Raw genomic sequence first — 13,467 nt, 5'->3', positions numbered from 1 at the left:
TTTTTTCCCTCAGAATTTTGATTTTGTCCTCGAATAGAGAAAAAAATCTCTTTCATGGTGGAGAGATTAGTAACTGTGGCCTCATGGCAGGAAGGTCTTGGGTTCAAATCCCAACCTGGGGTCTTTCTGTGCGCAGTTTGTGTTTCCCTGTGCATGTGTGGATTCCTTGGTGGCTTTCCTTCACCGTCCAGAAACATCAGCGTTAAGTTAATTGGTGTTGTTTTTCAGAAACATTCTGGGAATAATGAAAACGATTCTGATTTCACTTCAGAGGCTTTATTTCTTATTAAGAATATTATTCAAAAATGTGTTAGAAACTGCGAAAATCTCTACGAATATGATACAATAGAAATAGTCATTGTCTTACAAAGAGAAAATTCAGCTTCGAGATTATGTACTTTCCCATAAAAGTGTTGAAATGTTGCTTAGCAAATGACCAGAACACAGCTACTGTCTCTTTAAGAGACCCGGAAACAATCCTTCCCAGGGTTTGTTGCTGGGGGTTGACGGACAGCTGTGGGGGCCATGATATCTAACCCGCTGACTCGGGCTGTCCGGAGCAGAGTGCGGTTCTGTTGGCACCGAGCTGTGTCTCAGGCTCTCCCAAAGGCCTCAGGCGGCGGCAGCCGGCGCTGGTACTCCGCTCCGGGCCGAACGGGGCTCTCGGTGATGGAGGAGATCCTGGCGAGGGCCGTTGCACCTTTACCTTCATATGAAACCAGAGATAAATCTCCGCCTCCGCCCGAATCCACCAGCTTGGAGTTCATGAACTACTACAGAGGTCTGGAAAAGGAAGACAAAGTGGGTTTTCTGTCCAAGCTGGCCCAGGAGTGCGGAGTGGACCATAAAACGGTGTCAGAGCTCGCTACGAGGCTGCTGGACTCTCAGGGACGGGACCAGGCGACCATATTGCAGGCGGAGGACAGGCTCCGGTACAGCCTGACGCCGCGGTACAAGCAGCTGTTCGGCCATGTGAGCCGGGTCGAAGGCGGGGTGAAGTTCCTGGTGGACCTCCGAGCGGATCTGCTGGAAATACTGGCGTCCAAAGCAAGCGAAAACCCACACATCAGGGTAAGAGCTTTGTTTACTTTCTGTACGGGTGCCCGGATGACTCAAACTCCAGCATGCGCGTTTATTCACTTGGCTGTGAAGCAGAAATATGAAATGACTGGACTGGAGCAGCTGGAATGGAGTCGCTTGTGGTGGTTAGATGAGTCACGTGGTTGTTATTTGACGTGACCTTTGCCCCAGTTGGACTTCTCAGAAACCCTTCACCTCCAAACTTTAATCAGACGCACATTTAGTGTCCGTATTCCTTCAATTCTTTTTATTTTGGTTTTAAGCCACAAATCATTATAAAATAAAGTAGAATTATGACATTTTTTTTAAACAAATAAGAATCTGAAAAGTGAGGGATGCATATGCCCTACTCCCCTCTAACATATTACTTTGTAGAACTACATTATGGTCTATTTGCAAAATAGGTTTTAAATAATTTAAATCTGGACTTTGACTAGGTCATTCAAACACACGAATCAGCTTTGATCTAAACCATCCCATAATATCTTTGGCTTATATTTAAGAAGGTTCTCCTGCTGGAAGTTGAAGCCAGTCTCAGGTTTTTTTTCAGTACATAAAATTTTCTTCCAGAATTGTCCTGATATACATCCTCCCATCAACTCTGACCTGCTTCCCCACAGCATGATGCCGCCTCCACCATGTGTCAGTCTAGGGATGAATAGGTGCAGACAGAGGTGGGATTTTGGCTGGAGAGGCCTTTAATCTTTTGTCCAATTCATATGTATATGTGGGCTGGGCAAGCTGAACAGATTACATTCGGGTGCCAATCAGAGCCTCTTTCCTGTGCTGCAGGAGCCACAAAGGAAAGCGATCCTTTAACAACATTAGATTCAGCACATGAGGAGGCAAGAGCTACTCTGCTGCTTGTACAAATTGAAAGTGCTGAATATAAATCAGGCATGTAATGAGTATTTTGAATGAATCTTTTGAAGGCAGAGTGGATTCAAAGAAAAGGTAGTGAAAGAACAAAAAATACATTTCTGCCGCAGTCGGAGACATGACTCCAGTGGGTTTTCTCTCTTAATTTTCCTTTTTTTGGCAGCTCTCCCTTTTTCCTAAAAAAGCTGCTCTCAATTGTTCAGTTTAATGTAATTAGTTTTCACTTTGACTCTGCAGAGTAGGCTCGCTGGCATTTATTGAATGCACTGAGTGACTTAGAAATACACATAAACTGAGCTGTTAACCCAAAACTACCACTAATATATTTCATAGTGTTCATAGAAAAACATTTGAGTTACACTGTCTAAGATAAAATTATTACATAAAAGTCTATATCTGAACATGTGCAGTGGACAAAAGGATTTTCCTCCTTTTTGACACCTTTGGCATCAAAAATCTTTATGTCACAGAAAGGTAACCAAGTAAATCCAAAAGGCATCGGTCAAGTAATTATATGAGATGTTTTGAGACTTTCTGTATCACCAGACAGCCAACAGCAGCACAAGAAGAAGAAAAATAAGCCTCCCAAACTTATTTCCATTGAAATTAAAAAAGTTAACAGTAGGGCAGAGACTTCCAATTAATTTATTACAAAAAGTTCAACGTGTTAAAAATGTTAACACAATTGTTTTTTTCATACAAAGTTTCTGTCCAGAATCATTATATTTGCTTGTTTCTAGTAAGCCCTTAAATCTGACAGACAAGCAACATCTGCTAGCAGCAGCTATGGAGCTGCTTCGGTCTGCCCACAAGGGGTTAATTTCTGTTGTGCTAAAAGGAGTTAGCCTTTCAGCTAATGCTAAAACAGTGCCTCTGTGATATATGCTGACTGTTCAAGGAGCTCATTGCTGCTGAATACAAACTGGCCTGACGCGTAAAAAAGAGTTTCCATGGAAGTTTTGTGAAATAAACAAATTTCAATATTTCTTAAAAACAACCTCATGTAGAGCAAAATGTTTTTTTATCAAAAAACATGGGCGCGCTTCCATTGTGAACATTTATTTTCATAATTCCAGTTTTGCAATTTTGTGATCAATGGAAATGTAGCTAGTTTTTGTTACTTCCTTCAGTGGTGCAGCGCCCCCACAGGCCAGGAGGGGAACAGGTTGCTCTTAGGGTTTGGTTGGTTTGACTCGAAGCAGAGAGAAAGAGAACCACAGCAGCTGGAGATGGAGCAGATGTTAAATGTCTTGGTTCCCCAGTCACACCGAGGCTACCGGAGTATCAGGTGTGACATCCATCTTTACATCTAACGTTTCAAAGTTTTTAGGTTGGTGAAACTGAGACTTTGCTGCTTGAACTCCTCTGACTGTAATAATAAACATCTGTCAGTCCTGACGTTTCCTGGTTTGCGTTTTAATGTTGATGGAGTGAAACATGTTGTCCTCTTTGTGAATGAAACCATTTTGCTGTGACCTCTCATTGATGCGTCTGAGCTTTACCGAGTCCAGCTGAGGGTTGATGTCTTCCTGCTGTGCAGAAGCATTTAGTTTCTGCAGCCCAGCCACACTGAGAGCTTTAAAGCCTTAAAGGTCCCGGCTGCCTGCACACCGATGCCTCCCGGGTCACACTGGAGCTGTTCAGCCTCTGCTTTCTGCTGCTCCATGATTGATTGAGCTAAAAACGAGAAAAGGTCATTTTTAGACATGAAGCTTCTGGTACAGAATGATGATGTGTTTACTGACTGTAGAAAAGCAAAGCGTGATGATTATCATAGTGGTGTTAAAACAAAGTCGGAGGAAGGAAGGCTGGATTTTGCAGCTCTGCATCTGCATCAATCTCTGCTTCTTGTAATAAAAGGATTTATTCTTGATGATCTATTTCTGACTGCTGACGTTGGGGGACATGGCTCCTCAGGGTTACAGCGAGTGTCTATGTGGGTCTATTTTCTCCCAGCCCAGCTGACATGTGGCATGAGGCCCACTGGGGTAAAGGTCTGCTCCCTTTCAGGTCCCAGTGAGGTTCTGTTTGGACTGAACAATCTGTCCAGGAAATCCCACAGCGGTCCATTTCAGGCCTCTCAAAGATCTTCCACACTTAGCAGATTTTAATATAAACTGTTACAGGGCTGTAAAAAAAGTATTTTTCTTTTTTATCACCTTTAAATGTTTCAGATCCTTAGATAAAGTTTGAAAGCTGATAAAAATGACCTGAATAAATGCAGAAATCAAATTTCAAAGGAAATGATGGTTTTCTTTGTTAAGAGAATAAAAATCTGTCCAAATCAATCTGGACCTGTGTGAAAACGTAATCCCTCAAACCTGGTAAGACTTGGCCTCCGTCTGGTATGAATTTACTCCAGTAAATACATGTGAGTATCACCGTCATCATGGCAACAGGTGCTGCAGCTCTGTTTCTCAGTAGCATCAAACGGATAATTAAAGATTTTCTCCAATTTCATGCAATGGTTTTTAGGTTCTTGTGTCTCTGCTCTGTCTTCTCAAAGCTCCGGTCATTTCAGATGGTCACACAGGTTCTGGTTCTGCCCGAGCTTTCTTCCTGAGAAAGAAGCGTTTTTCCTCTCCGCTGTCGCTACATGCTTGTCCAAATGTTAATGAATGCAAATGTCAACATTTTTACAAAAACATAAAGATGGTACCATAAATGACCTATATAGGTAATTTATTAGCAGTTTAGCTCCTCTCTAATGAAACAAAAGTTTCTTGTTTCGCTTCCTGTGGTTCTGGATCAGATTTGCTGCCAGAAGGGGTTCTGGTCCATACGGGTCCATACTGATCCTCTCCAGATCTTTCAGGGAGTTCAGCTCCCTCCAAAAATTTTTCTTATGTTCATTTTGAAATGGTTCTGATGGCGCCGCTCCTTGGTGAAGGTCGAAGATCCTGAAGAACAGATTGAAATCTATAAATGCCTTTGCTGTTCAGCTCCTATGGCTATTTATTTAATAATTTAGTTAAAAAAATGTTTTTTGAAGATTTTGATGTGTAGAATGTGAATCGATGATTGCGTTGTGTGTTTCTGTGGTAACCTCCCAGGTAGTTCTGACCCCTGACCTTTCTCTGACCTTTCTCATGATAAGCGATGCTCCACCAGCTGAGGTCTTCCATGGGAGACTGGCAACCATCTTGAGTTTCTTCCACTTCTTAAAAATAATTTCACCAATAGTACAGTTTGGTCTGTGGGGTCGTGTGGCAGCGTTTGGACTTTACTGATTAAATATTCCCCCATGTTCAAGGTCCGGCAGTATCAAGCTCTGTTTCATCACACCGGAGCGAATCGGTGGGTCACCACTGTCTGGTCTAGATTCACTGTGCTTCGTTTTCCCTCCAACAGAACAGTCTTTAGTCCTCTCCTCTGTCGGTCGGTCTCTTTCCAGCCCGAGGCTTTGATCCTTCCATTTCTAAAGACTTCATCTTCTGCAGGGTCAATGAAATACATATCTCAGTTTGACCTCCCTATTGTGTGGTTAAAAGTTTGCTTCCCAAGGCGCCGGTGGCGGCTCTGCTGCTATAGAGCTGCTGCCTCCTCAACAAAAATGGCTCACCCGGATTATCGAGCAAAATGCATTACTTCACCTCGGGCAGCTTTACAAACACACACACACACACACACACACACACCACACACACACACACACACACACACACACAGACACACACAAACACACACACACACAGACAGACTCACACACACAAACACACACACACACAGACAGACTCACACACACACAGACACACACTGCATCACAGACACAGGAATGAAAGTTTTGCTTAACTGAAAGTTATTTCCTGAAGATGATGCTGTGGAGCTGAATGATGCGGAGCTGATGCATTTATGCATGTATGTGGAGAGGAATTTCCAATTTGTCCAGGTTTGGATTTGAAGGATTCTCACGGAGCTTTTCTGCCATGTCTGTTGTTTGTTTTGTGTTGGCCGTTGTGATTGACAAGCTGCTATTAAAGGAAGTCCTTCTCTGGAACAGTTGGTAGGAGCTGCATGGAGGTGCCAGAGCTTGTGTGCTGCGTGCTTGTTTGTGTGTTTGAGATTTGCTTTAAATGAAGTCTGACCTCTGCTGGAGGACATGCCTGCTTTGAAATGGCAAGGTGTTTATTGAAGTGGCCCTTCTACGTCCGTTGCAAGCTCCAGCAAATCACTATTCATAATGTGTAAACATCCGAGCGCCGTGCAGACAGCCATGGGAGCGTGCAGCCTGTGGAAGATAAGAGTGTGAAATACTTCATTTCCTGCTGGAAGCTCTGAGACAATCTGTGCAATAAAAGTGTAATTTTAAGTTTGAGCTCCTTCAATTAAGAAACTGGAACTGAAAGGGTAAATTCACACCAGCTCTGCTCTCTTTGTATGTTTTCCCCCTAACAGTTTGCTAGACTCGGTTACCACTACTGCGGTTCTCTTTCTCTCTGCTCCGAGTCAAACCAGCCTGTTCCCCTCCTGGCCTGTGGGGGCGCTGGACCAAGAACCACTGAAGGAAACAACACAAAAACCTCTGAAGACACTGAGAGCAACTTCCTGCTTCACAAAATTGAAACAGAGGTGAGGAGGGGAACAGGTTGGTTTGACTCAGAGCAGAGAGAACGGGAACCACAGCAGCAGGAGATGGAGCAGATGATGGAGTTTTGGTTCCAATAGAACCGGGTCTACCAGACAATCAGGACAAAAACTGCCTAAGAATAGAGTTCAGGCTCATTGAAGCTATAAAATAAACGATGAATACGTCTGAGTTTTAGCTGAATGTCAGTTAGAAGTTGTTTTCTGTCCTTGCAGGACCTGAACGGTACTCTGAAGAGCCTGCTGTCCAAGTGGTTTGCTGTCGGTCTGCTCCGGCTGGAGAGGATCACCTGGCAGTCGCCCTGTGAGATCCTGCAGAAGATCAGCCAGTAAGACCCTTCATCCTCTCACTGCTCCTTCTCTCGCTAAAGATTTATGAAAACAGAAAAATGTTTTGGGCTCATCTGCACCAGGATGTCTAATCATTGTGGCTGAATCTGAGTGACCAGAATGCTGGAAATTTCTCTCGCCTCTAATTTGGATGAGAACGTTGTGAATTTCATTCACAGCGTGGCAAAGCGCCACGTTGGTGGGTGAATCCCGCTGAAATACAACCTGCACAGTGGGGAGCAGCGACAGACCGGCTCCTTCTAATTGAGGAAATAATGAAAGCCTTCTCTGCACCTGAACACAGAACAGATTTGGAGTTCTTGCTCCAAGAAAACTGTTAAATGGCTGCATTTTCTAAACTCTTCCTCCATTTTCATCTGCCATCCACTAACTCTGCAATTAGCAGATTAGCAGCTCAGCTGAGCCGCGGCTCCGTGGGGAGGAAACGCCTGAAATCTCAGGCAAAGCTTGTTTCAAACAACGGAATAAATGCGAGTCCTGAACCACGACAGCAAACCCAGGCTGAGGTTCGGCCGAGTGTTTCCCTCTGAACTCCTGAAAGGGCTTTTTCACTTCTAGGCAGGCAGGAGTTGGCTACCTAAACCTGACTGAGTTTTTCTGCCAGGTACGAAGCGGTTCACCCCGTCAGGAACTGGACCGACCTGAAGCGCAGAGTGGGACCGAACCGGCGCTGCTACGCCTTCACACACTCCGCCATGCCGGGGGAACCGCTGGTGGTGCTGCATGTGGCGCTGACCGAGGACATTTCTGACAACATCCAGGTCAGAACCAGAACCACATCCAGGTCAGAACCAGAACCACATCCAGGTCAGAACCAGAACCGACAACATCCAGGTCAGAACCAGAACCGACAACATCCAGGTCAGAACCAGAACCAGAACTGACATCATTTAGGTCAGAACCAGAACCGACAACATCCAGGTCAGAACCAGAACCAGAATAAACAATATCCAGGTCAGAACCAGAGTCATCTCAGGAAGAAGCACATACACACACACACACACACACACACACACACACATGCAGCAGTTGTCCTCCTGACCACTAGGGGGAGTCTGAAGCAGGTTCTGCGGTTCTACAACAATGTTGGAGACATGAAGTGTAACATTTTCCTTCTGGACGTCCTGTTAAATCAGAAGGTTAAGTCCTAAATGCAGATTGTTTGTCTCCCCCTGGTGGTTCGGAGGACTTCTGTGCTGTGAGTTTGTAGCTTTTCTTGCTGCTGTTTTTGCTGTCACAGTGATTTTCTAGGTTTTGTGTTTGTTTGGATCTTTCCTGTGAGCAGTTGGTTCCTTCGCGTTGGACCTTGTTGATAACCGTAGGTAAAGATGCAGTGGTGTGTGTTTTTCTTCCCTCAGAGTATTGTCCGGGAATTTGCAACTCTTGATGCAGAGGAGGACATAAACAAGATCAATTCGGCCATTTTCTACTCCATCTCCTCCACCCAGGCCGGCCTGCAGGGCGTGGAGCTGGGCAACTATCTCATCAAGCGCGTGGTCCGGGAGCTGCAGGTGGGTAAAGGTGCTGCTAAGCTAAGCTGAGCTAACGTTCAGACTTATTTATTACTTTATGCTGGTCTATCACATTGAATCCCAATAAAATACATTGTGACTCAGTTTCGGGGGTATGAATACTTCTGCTTGCTGTGAAGGTTTCTGGTTGTATAAACGACATATTCCACCTACAGGCTGAGCTGAAATCTAATCTATTCATCTCAATAAGCAGACAATAACCCTCCATGTTGGGCCCCTGAAGCTCGTTGTTTCATGATTGAAAATCCTAAATGCAACATCAGGAACCACTCAACCCCACAGATGGGGAAGCACTTTGCAGCACTTCCTCATCAAAACCTGGTTTAAGCTCCTTCAAGTCTATTTATTCATGTCAGAGGACCAGCGGTTCACCTCCAGGCTGCGTTCGTAATGGAAATAAGACGGAGCGCCACTTTCTGCCCAGAAAGCAGACGGTCTCAGTTCAGGTGGGCGACATCAAATCTGCTCATCAGCAGCTTCTCTGTCTCAGAAAATACTGAAAGAACGGCGTGCTTTCACTTTAAAGAGAGTGTTTGTTGAAAGTATTAGTTCATTAAACTGTGACGTTGTTTTGATGGCGGCCGGTAGCGAGCTGCAGAGGTCGCTGACCTTTCTGAAGGCACAGACAGCTGTCATTATGGGAGCGGAGGACCTCCTGCTGTTCCGTCAGGCAGATTCATCATTCTGACGCTAAAGAAGCTAATCTGAAGGAAGACAGAAGCCACTTATCAGCATCTTTTGATCCCTGCACAAGGAAATCTACAAAGCAGAACATTTAGTTGACTTTCTATTATAAATAGCCTGCAGACAGGAACCTCAGAGAAACACGGCAGGGGGTCTCCAGGTTCCTTCTCATCAGACATTTTGTGTGAAGTCTGCTGAACTGAAAGCTTCACATCCTGAACATGACAGTAAGGTTGTGTTTATTCACCTAATCTAACATCTAGAATAGGAGTAATTTATTATTTTCTCACTCTAGACTCATGATTCAATCATTAACACATTATGACTTCAGCAGATCTGTTGACATGTCATTCACTGTGCAGCAGACCCAAAGTTTCTCACTGTGGTATTTGCCATTCACATTCAAACCAAACCAGAGTTACTTCAACCGAGGACCAGAGGTCAGAGGTCGATTAGCGTTCACACCTCACCAGATTTCCAGGCAGCCTGACTGGAGCCGGTTAAAGCCGACTGAACAGGGATGTTGGACATGCTAACATAGATGAGCCATATTTTCTCCTCTTCATCCTCACTTTGTGGGTCGTTAGTTGGTGAAATCTGTTGTTTGGTATGAAATAGCAGCAGATCTGGCATTTAACTTTGAAATTTAATCAAAGTTGAATCCCTTTTCCTACATTGTGATTCTTGCTTTACACTTCAGCAAATCAGCCCAAAGTTCTGTCACCTGATAGGATTTGCTTGTAGGCTATTGCAGTGGCTGACCTCCTGCAGCTAACGCTAGCCCTATGATGTGCAGAGATCCAGGCTGTCTGAGAGGGACAGCATTGCCACGGAGGATTGGCTGTAATGATGGACAGAAGATGGAGTGGGATAGAAAAGGTCACAGTTGCAATTTCAGGTGCAGGAAGAATATCTTGTTTGTCTTTGTAGATTGGATCCCCCAAGCAGAACTCGCTCCGTCATCCGTTCCCTTTTCGCTTTTCCCGCTGCTTTCTTACTTATGCCATCGCTCTCTTTTCCACTAACTTTTGCTCAGTGTGAGGAAGGCAGAGCTACAGCATAGTCAAGTGTGAAGAAACATAAAGGGGAGAAGCAGCAAGGAGCCTTGATTTTTAAATTGAAAGGTGGTTGAAATAAGGCAGAGCAGAAGAAAAATAAAGTGTCTCACCAGGTGGTGTCTCACACTTCCACTTTCATAGACAGCTATTGCCTTTCTGCCTGACACATTGTTCTCTCACTTATTAACGTAGACACCCAAGCACAGAAATGTGTCTGAAGAGGGAGGCTTTCTTTCTGCTAAATGAAAGGGTGTTGAGACGGCAGGGAGCTCCGAGCCGCGGGTGACCGCTGCCGATGAGATGACACACAGGAGGGGAGGCAGTTTAGAGACGGGGACAGGTGGTACAGGAAGAGGAGAAGAGGAAGGAGAGGATCACCCATCAGCATCAGCAGGCCGGCTCAAGAAGCAGCTCAGATGATTGGTGATGGAGTCCCAGACAGAGGAACCGACGGGGTCGAGCCGTCCGAGCAGCAGCAAAGACGTCCTGGTTCTGTTTTCACACCGAGCCTCAACCTGTGTAGGTCTGTGTGGACTGTCTCTGTGTAGACTGCCTCTGTGTAGACTGCCTCTGTGTAGACTGTCTCTGGATCTGTGACAGGATGGAGACACAGATCCACTCAGACAGCTGCTGCACGAAAGAGAGAGCAAAACCCAAACATTTAGGTTTAATTATCATTCTGGTGTTGAATTCAAAATCTGCCAAATATGTTTCTATTCTTTCTGTTTTCCTCCCTCCAGCTGTATGAAGTGATGGAAGGCCTGATTATGATTCATCAGTGGTGGGCGCCACTAGCTCAAAGGTTAGCTGTGCTAACCCTAAAGCATTAATCATAAACATCATTTCTGCTAATGCTAGCTGCTATGCCAGCATAGTAACTAATGGAAGCTAATGCTAAAATGCTAATATCGACCATGACAGGCCAGACTTGTTGCTACTGTACGGTTTGGAACGGCTTTCACTCATGGGTTCAGTTTGACTATGATGCCACAGGTGGTTCTACAGTGATGCATTCTGGGTACTGAACAATTTGCATCACATCACAGGTGGAGAATGTGAGGAAAAGATTCAGATGTAAATATTTAATTTGTCTGTCTGTTAGTGTTTTGTTTGTTTGTCTCTACCAAGGCCTTTTTGGTAGAGACAATTAACTCACATGGTATATTTCCATCCATCTATACATATTTATATCTCTCCATTTATATTTTTTCTCTATGTATCAGTTTTTCTTTCCAACACGACAGGAAGCGGAACTGCTGCGTAATCAATCTTCAAAATAAAAGCATGATCTTACTTCAGTCATCCCCAAAACGTCAACATGGATGTCAAACTTTACCTGAAGGTTTACAGAACAGTCCAGTAAATTAGCACTTCAGAAATGATCTGAAAAACGAAGCTAGTACTTCAAATGTAGCTAAAGGCAAATAAAAGCTCTGACATTAGTGGGTTACAGGAAGTGGGTTTCACACTTTAACCTCAAAAGGTTTTCCAAAACGATGAATTTTTTGTGCCGTTGTTTCAGAGCGAGTTCCCCCACATGGCCCAGTTCTCCAGCCTCTCGCCCATCCCAGGGTTCTGCTCCTGGCTGCAAGGCCTGCTGGGCCAGCACAGGAAGGAGGGCCGGGGGCCCGACCTCTTATCGGAGCAGGAGTGGAGCGAGCTGGAGCAGGCCCTGGACTCCAACACGGGAACCGCGCCCGTCGACTCTCTGCGGAAGCTCATCGCCACCGGAGAGTGGACGCGCTCCGAGAAGCTGTGCCGCGCCCTGGAGCCCGTCCTGATGCGCCTCTGCGCCTGGTACCTCTACGGAGAGAAGCGCCGAGGCTTTGCGCTCAACCCAGTGGCCAACTTCCACCTGCAGAACGGCGCCACCATGTGGCGGATCAACTGGCGCGCCGACACCAGCCCCAGGGGCGTGGCCAACTCCTGCGGCATGATGGTGAACTACCGCTACTTCCTGAACGAGACGACCAACAACAGCGTCCTGTACCTTCAGAACAAGGTGGTGGCGGCTTCGGAGCAGGTTCTGGGCCTCGTGTCGCAGTTTCAGAAGAACAGCAAGCTGTGACTGCACTGCAGACGGCAGAGTATCGGCGGAGTATCAGCAGAGTATCGGCAGGGTATCGGCGGACGATCGGCAGAGTATCGGCGGACGATCGGCAGAGGTCAAACATGTTCTATTCAAAAAAATCAGACATTCTGAGATTAATCTTCGAAATTTCTGAGAAAAAGACATGGAAATTTATGAGCTACGAAACTTTAAGAATGTAAACTTTTGAAACTAAAAATGTCATATTTTCAAACTCATAAGATTCTTTGGCAGAAATGTGCTCCTCTTTTTTCCTGGTACGCTGTTGTAGTTCAACTTTAACAGTTTGGTTTTCGTGTGAAACACTGATGTGTTGTTTTGTGAGTGTTTGATGCCCCCGGGCCCCGGGCCCCTGCTGCCCCCCTGTGATGGACTCCTGACGTCAGGAACAGAAAGTAGGCCGATTCCTCCATGATGTAACTCGGCCCATCTGCTGCGCCTCATTAGATTTCTAACCAAAGCTGTTTGGTATTGTGTAAGTGATTCTCAGAACAGACTGCAGCTAATGAAGCAGAAGGCATCCGTCAATGCCAAAGCATGTTGGAAGGTAATAGCATGTAATGGGGGGGTCTGGAATGAAGGAGGTTTATTCTTTCATCAGGTGAGCCGATGCACCGTAAACACTACAAAACAAAGATGAATGGATCTTTTTCTTCCTTCGGCTTCACCTGCAGCTGCTCTTCTCGCCTTTAAAGCTCATTAAAGAAGCATGAAGTCGACCACTGGAAATATTTTCAGAAACTAAAAAAATAAAAAAAATTCTGTTTAAACTATCGTGCTGGCCCAATTTATTGAATGTTTTTCCTGTTCTGATTTTTCCCTGCACATCGGAGACATGATCATTCTCCAGAGATCGTCACTGATGTCCTAAGGACCGAGCGGGTCTCCCATCAGCCGCCCCCTTGTTGTGGAATAATACATCACAGCAAGTTGACTGTGAAATTACATTTTATCTCAGGAGTCAAACTTTCTTTTTATTTTTTTCAAACACATCTCCTTTCTTAGCTCTGCGCTGCTCTGTGTCCCAGAAACTAATGGAGTGAGAAATAAAGTTAAACTAAATGGTGAGATTGATGGAGAGGATGTGTGTGTGTGTGTGTGTGTGTGTGTGTCTGTGTGTTTGTGTGGGTGTGTCTGTGTGTGTGTGTGTTTGCTGATGCTAATATTAGTGTGGCAGTATGCCCTGGAGGTTTTGAACGCACCACACAAG

General features: G+C 45.2%; 1 protein-coding gene across 2 annotated transcripts; it reads left to right on the top strand.

The window, feature by feature from the left end:
• The first annotated feature begins 482 nt into the window (after positions 1 to 482).
• Positions 483 to 13,027, top strand: mlycd (malonyl-CoA decarboxylase). 2 transcript variants are annotated; one of them, XM_055040068.1, is made up of 6 exons: positions 483 to 1,071; positions 6,760 to 6,872; positions 7,499 to 7,655; positions 8,253 to 8,405; positions 10,909 to 10,970; positions 11,691 to 12,057. In XM_055040068.1, the coding sequence occupies exons 1-6, from the start codon at positions 526 to 528 to the stop codon at positions 11,947 to 11,949; spliced, it is 1,290 nt and encodes a 429-aa protein (XP_054896043.1). In that variant the 5' UTR covers positions 483 to 525; the 3' UTR covers positions 11,950 to 12,057. The 2 variants fall into 2 exon arrangements, with proteins under 2 accessions (XP_054896043.1, XP_054896033.1); XM_055040058.1 differs by lacking the exon at positions 10,909 to 10,970 and having other exon boundaries at positions 11,691 to 13,027.
• The last annotated feature ends 440 nt before the right edge of the window (positions 13,028 to 13,467 follow it).

Source organism: Poeciliopsis prolifica, unplaced genomic scaffold (assembly GCF_027474105.1).
Source record: "Poeciliopsis prolifica strain line A6 unplaced genomic scaffold, Auburn_PproV2 SCAFFOLD001, whole genome shotgun sequence".
Lineage (NCBI taxonomy): Eukaryota > Metazoa > Chordata > Actinopteri > Cyprinodontiformes > Poeciliidae > Poeciliopsis > Poeciliopsis prolifica.
The sequence above is the reverse complement of the archived record's forward strand: the minus strand, read 5'-3'. Positions and strand labels throughout refer to the sequence as shown.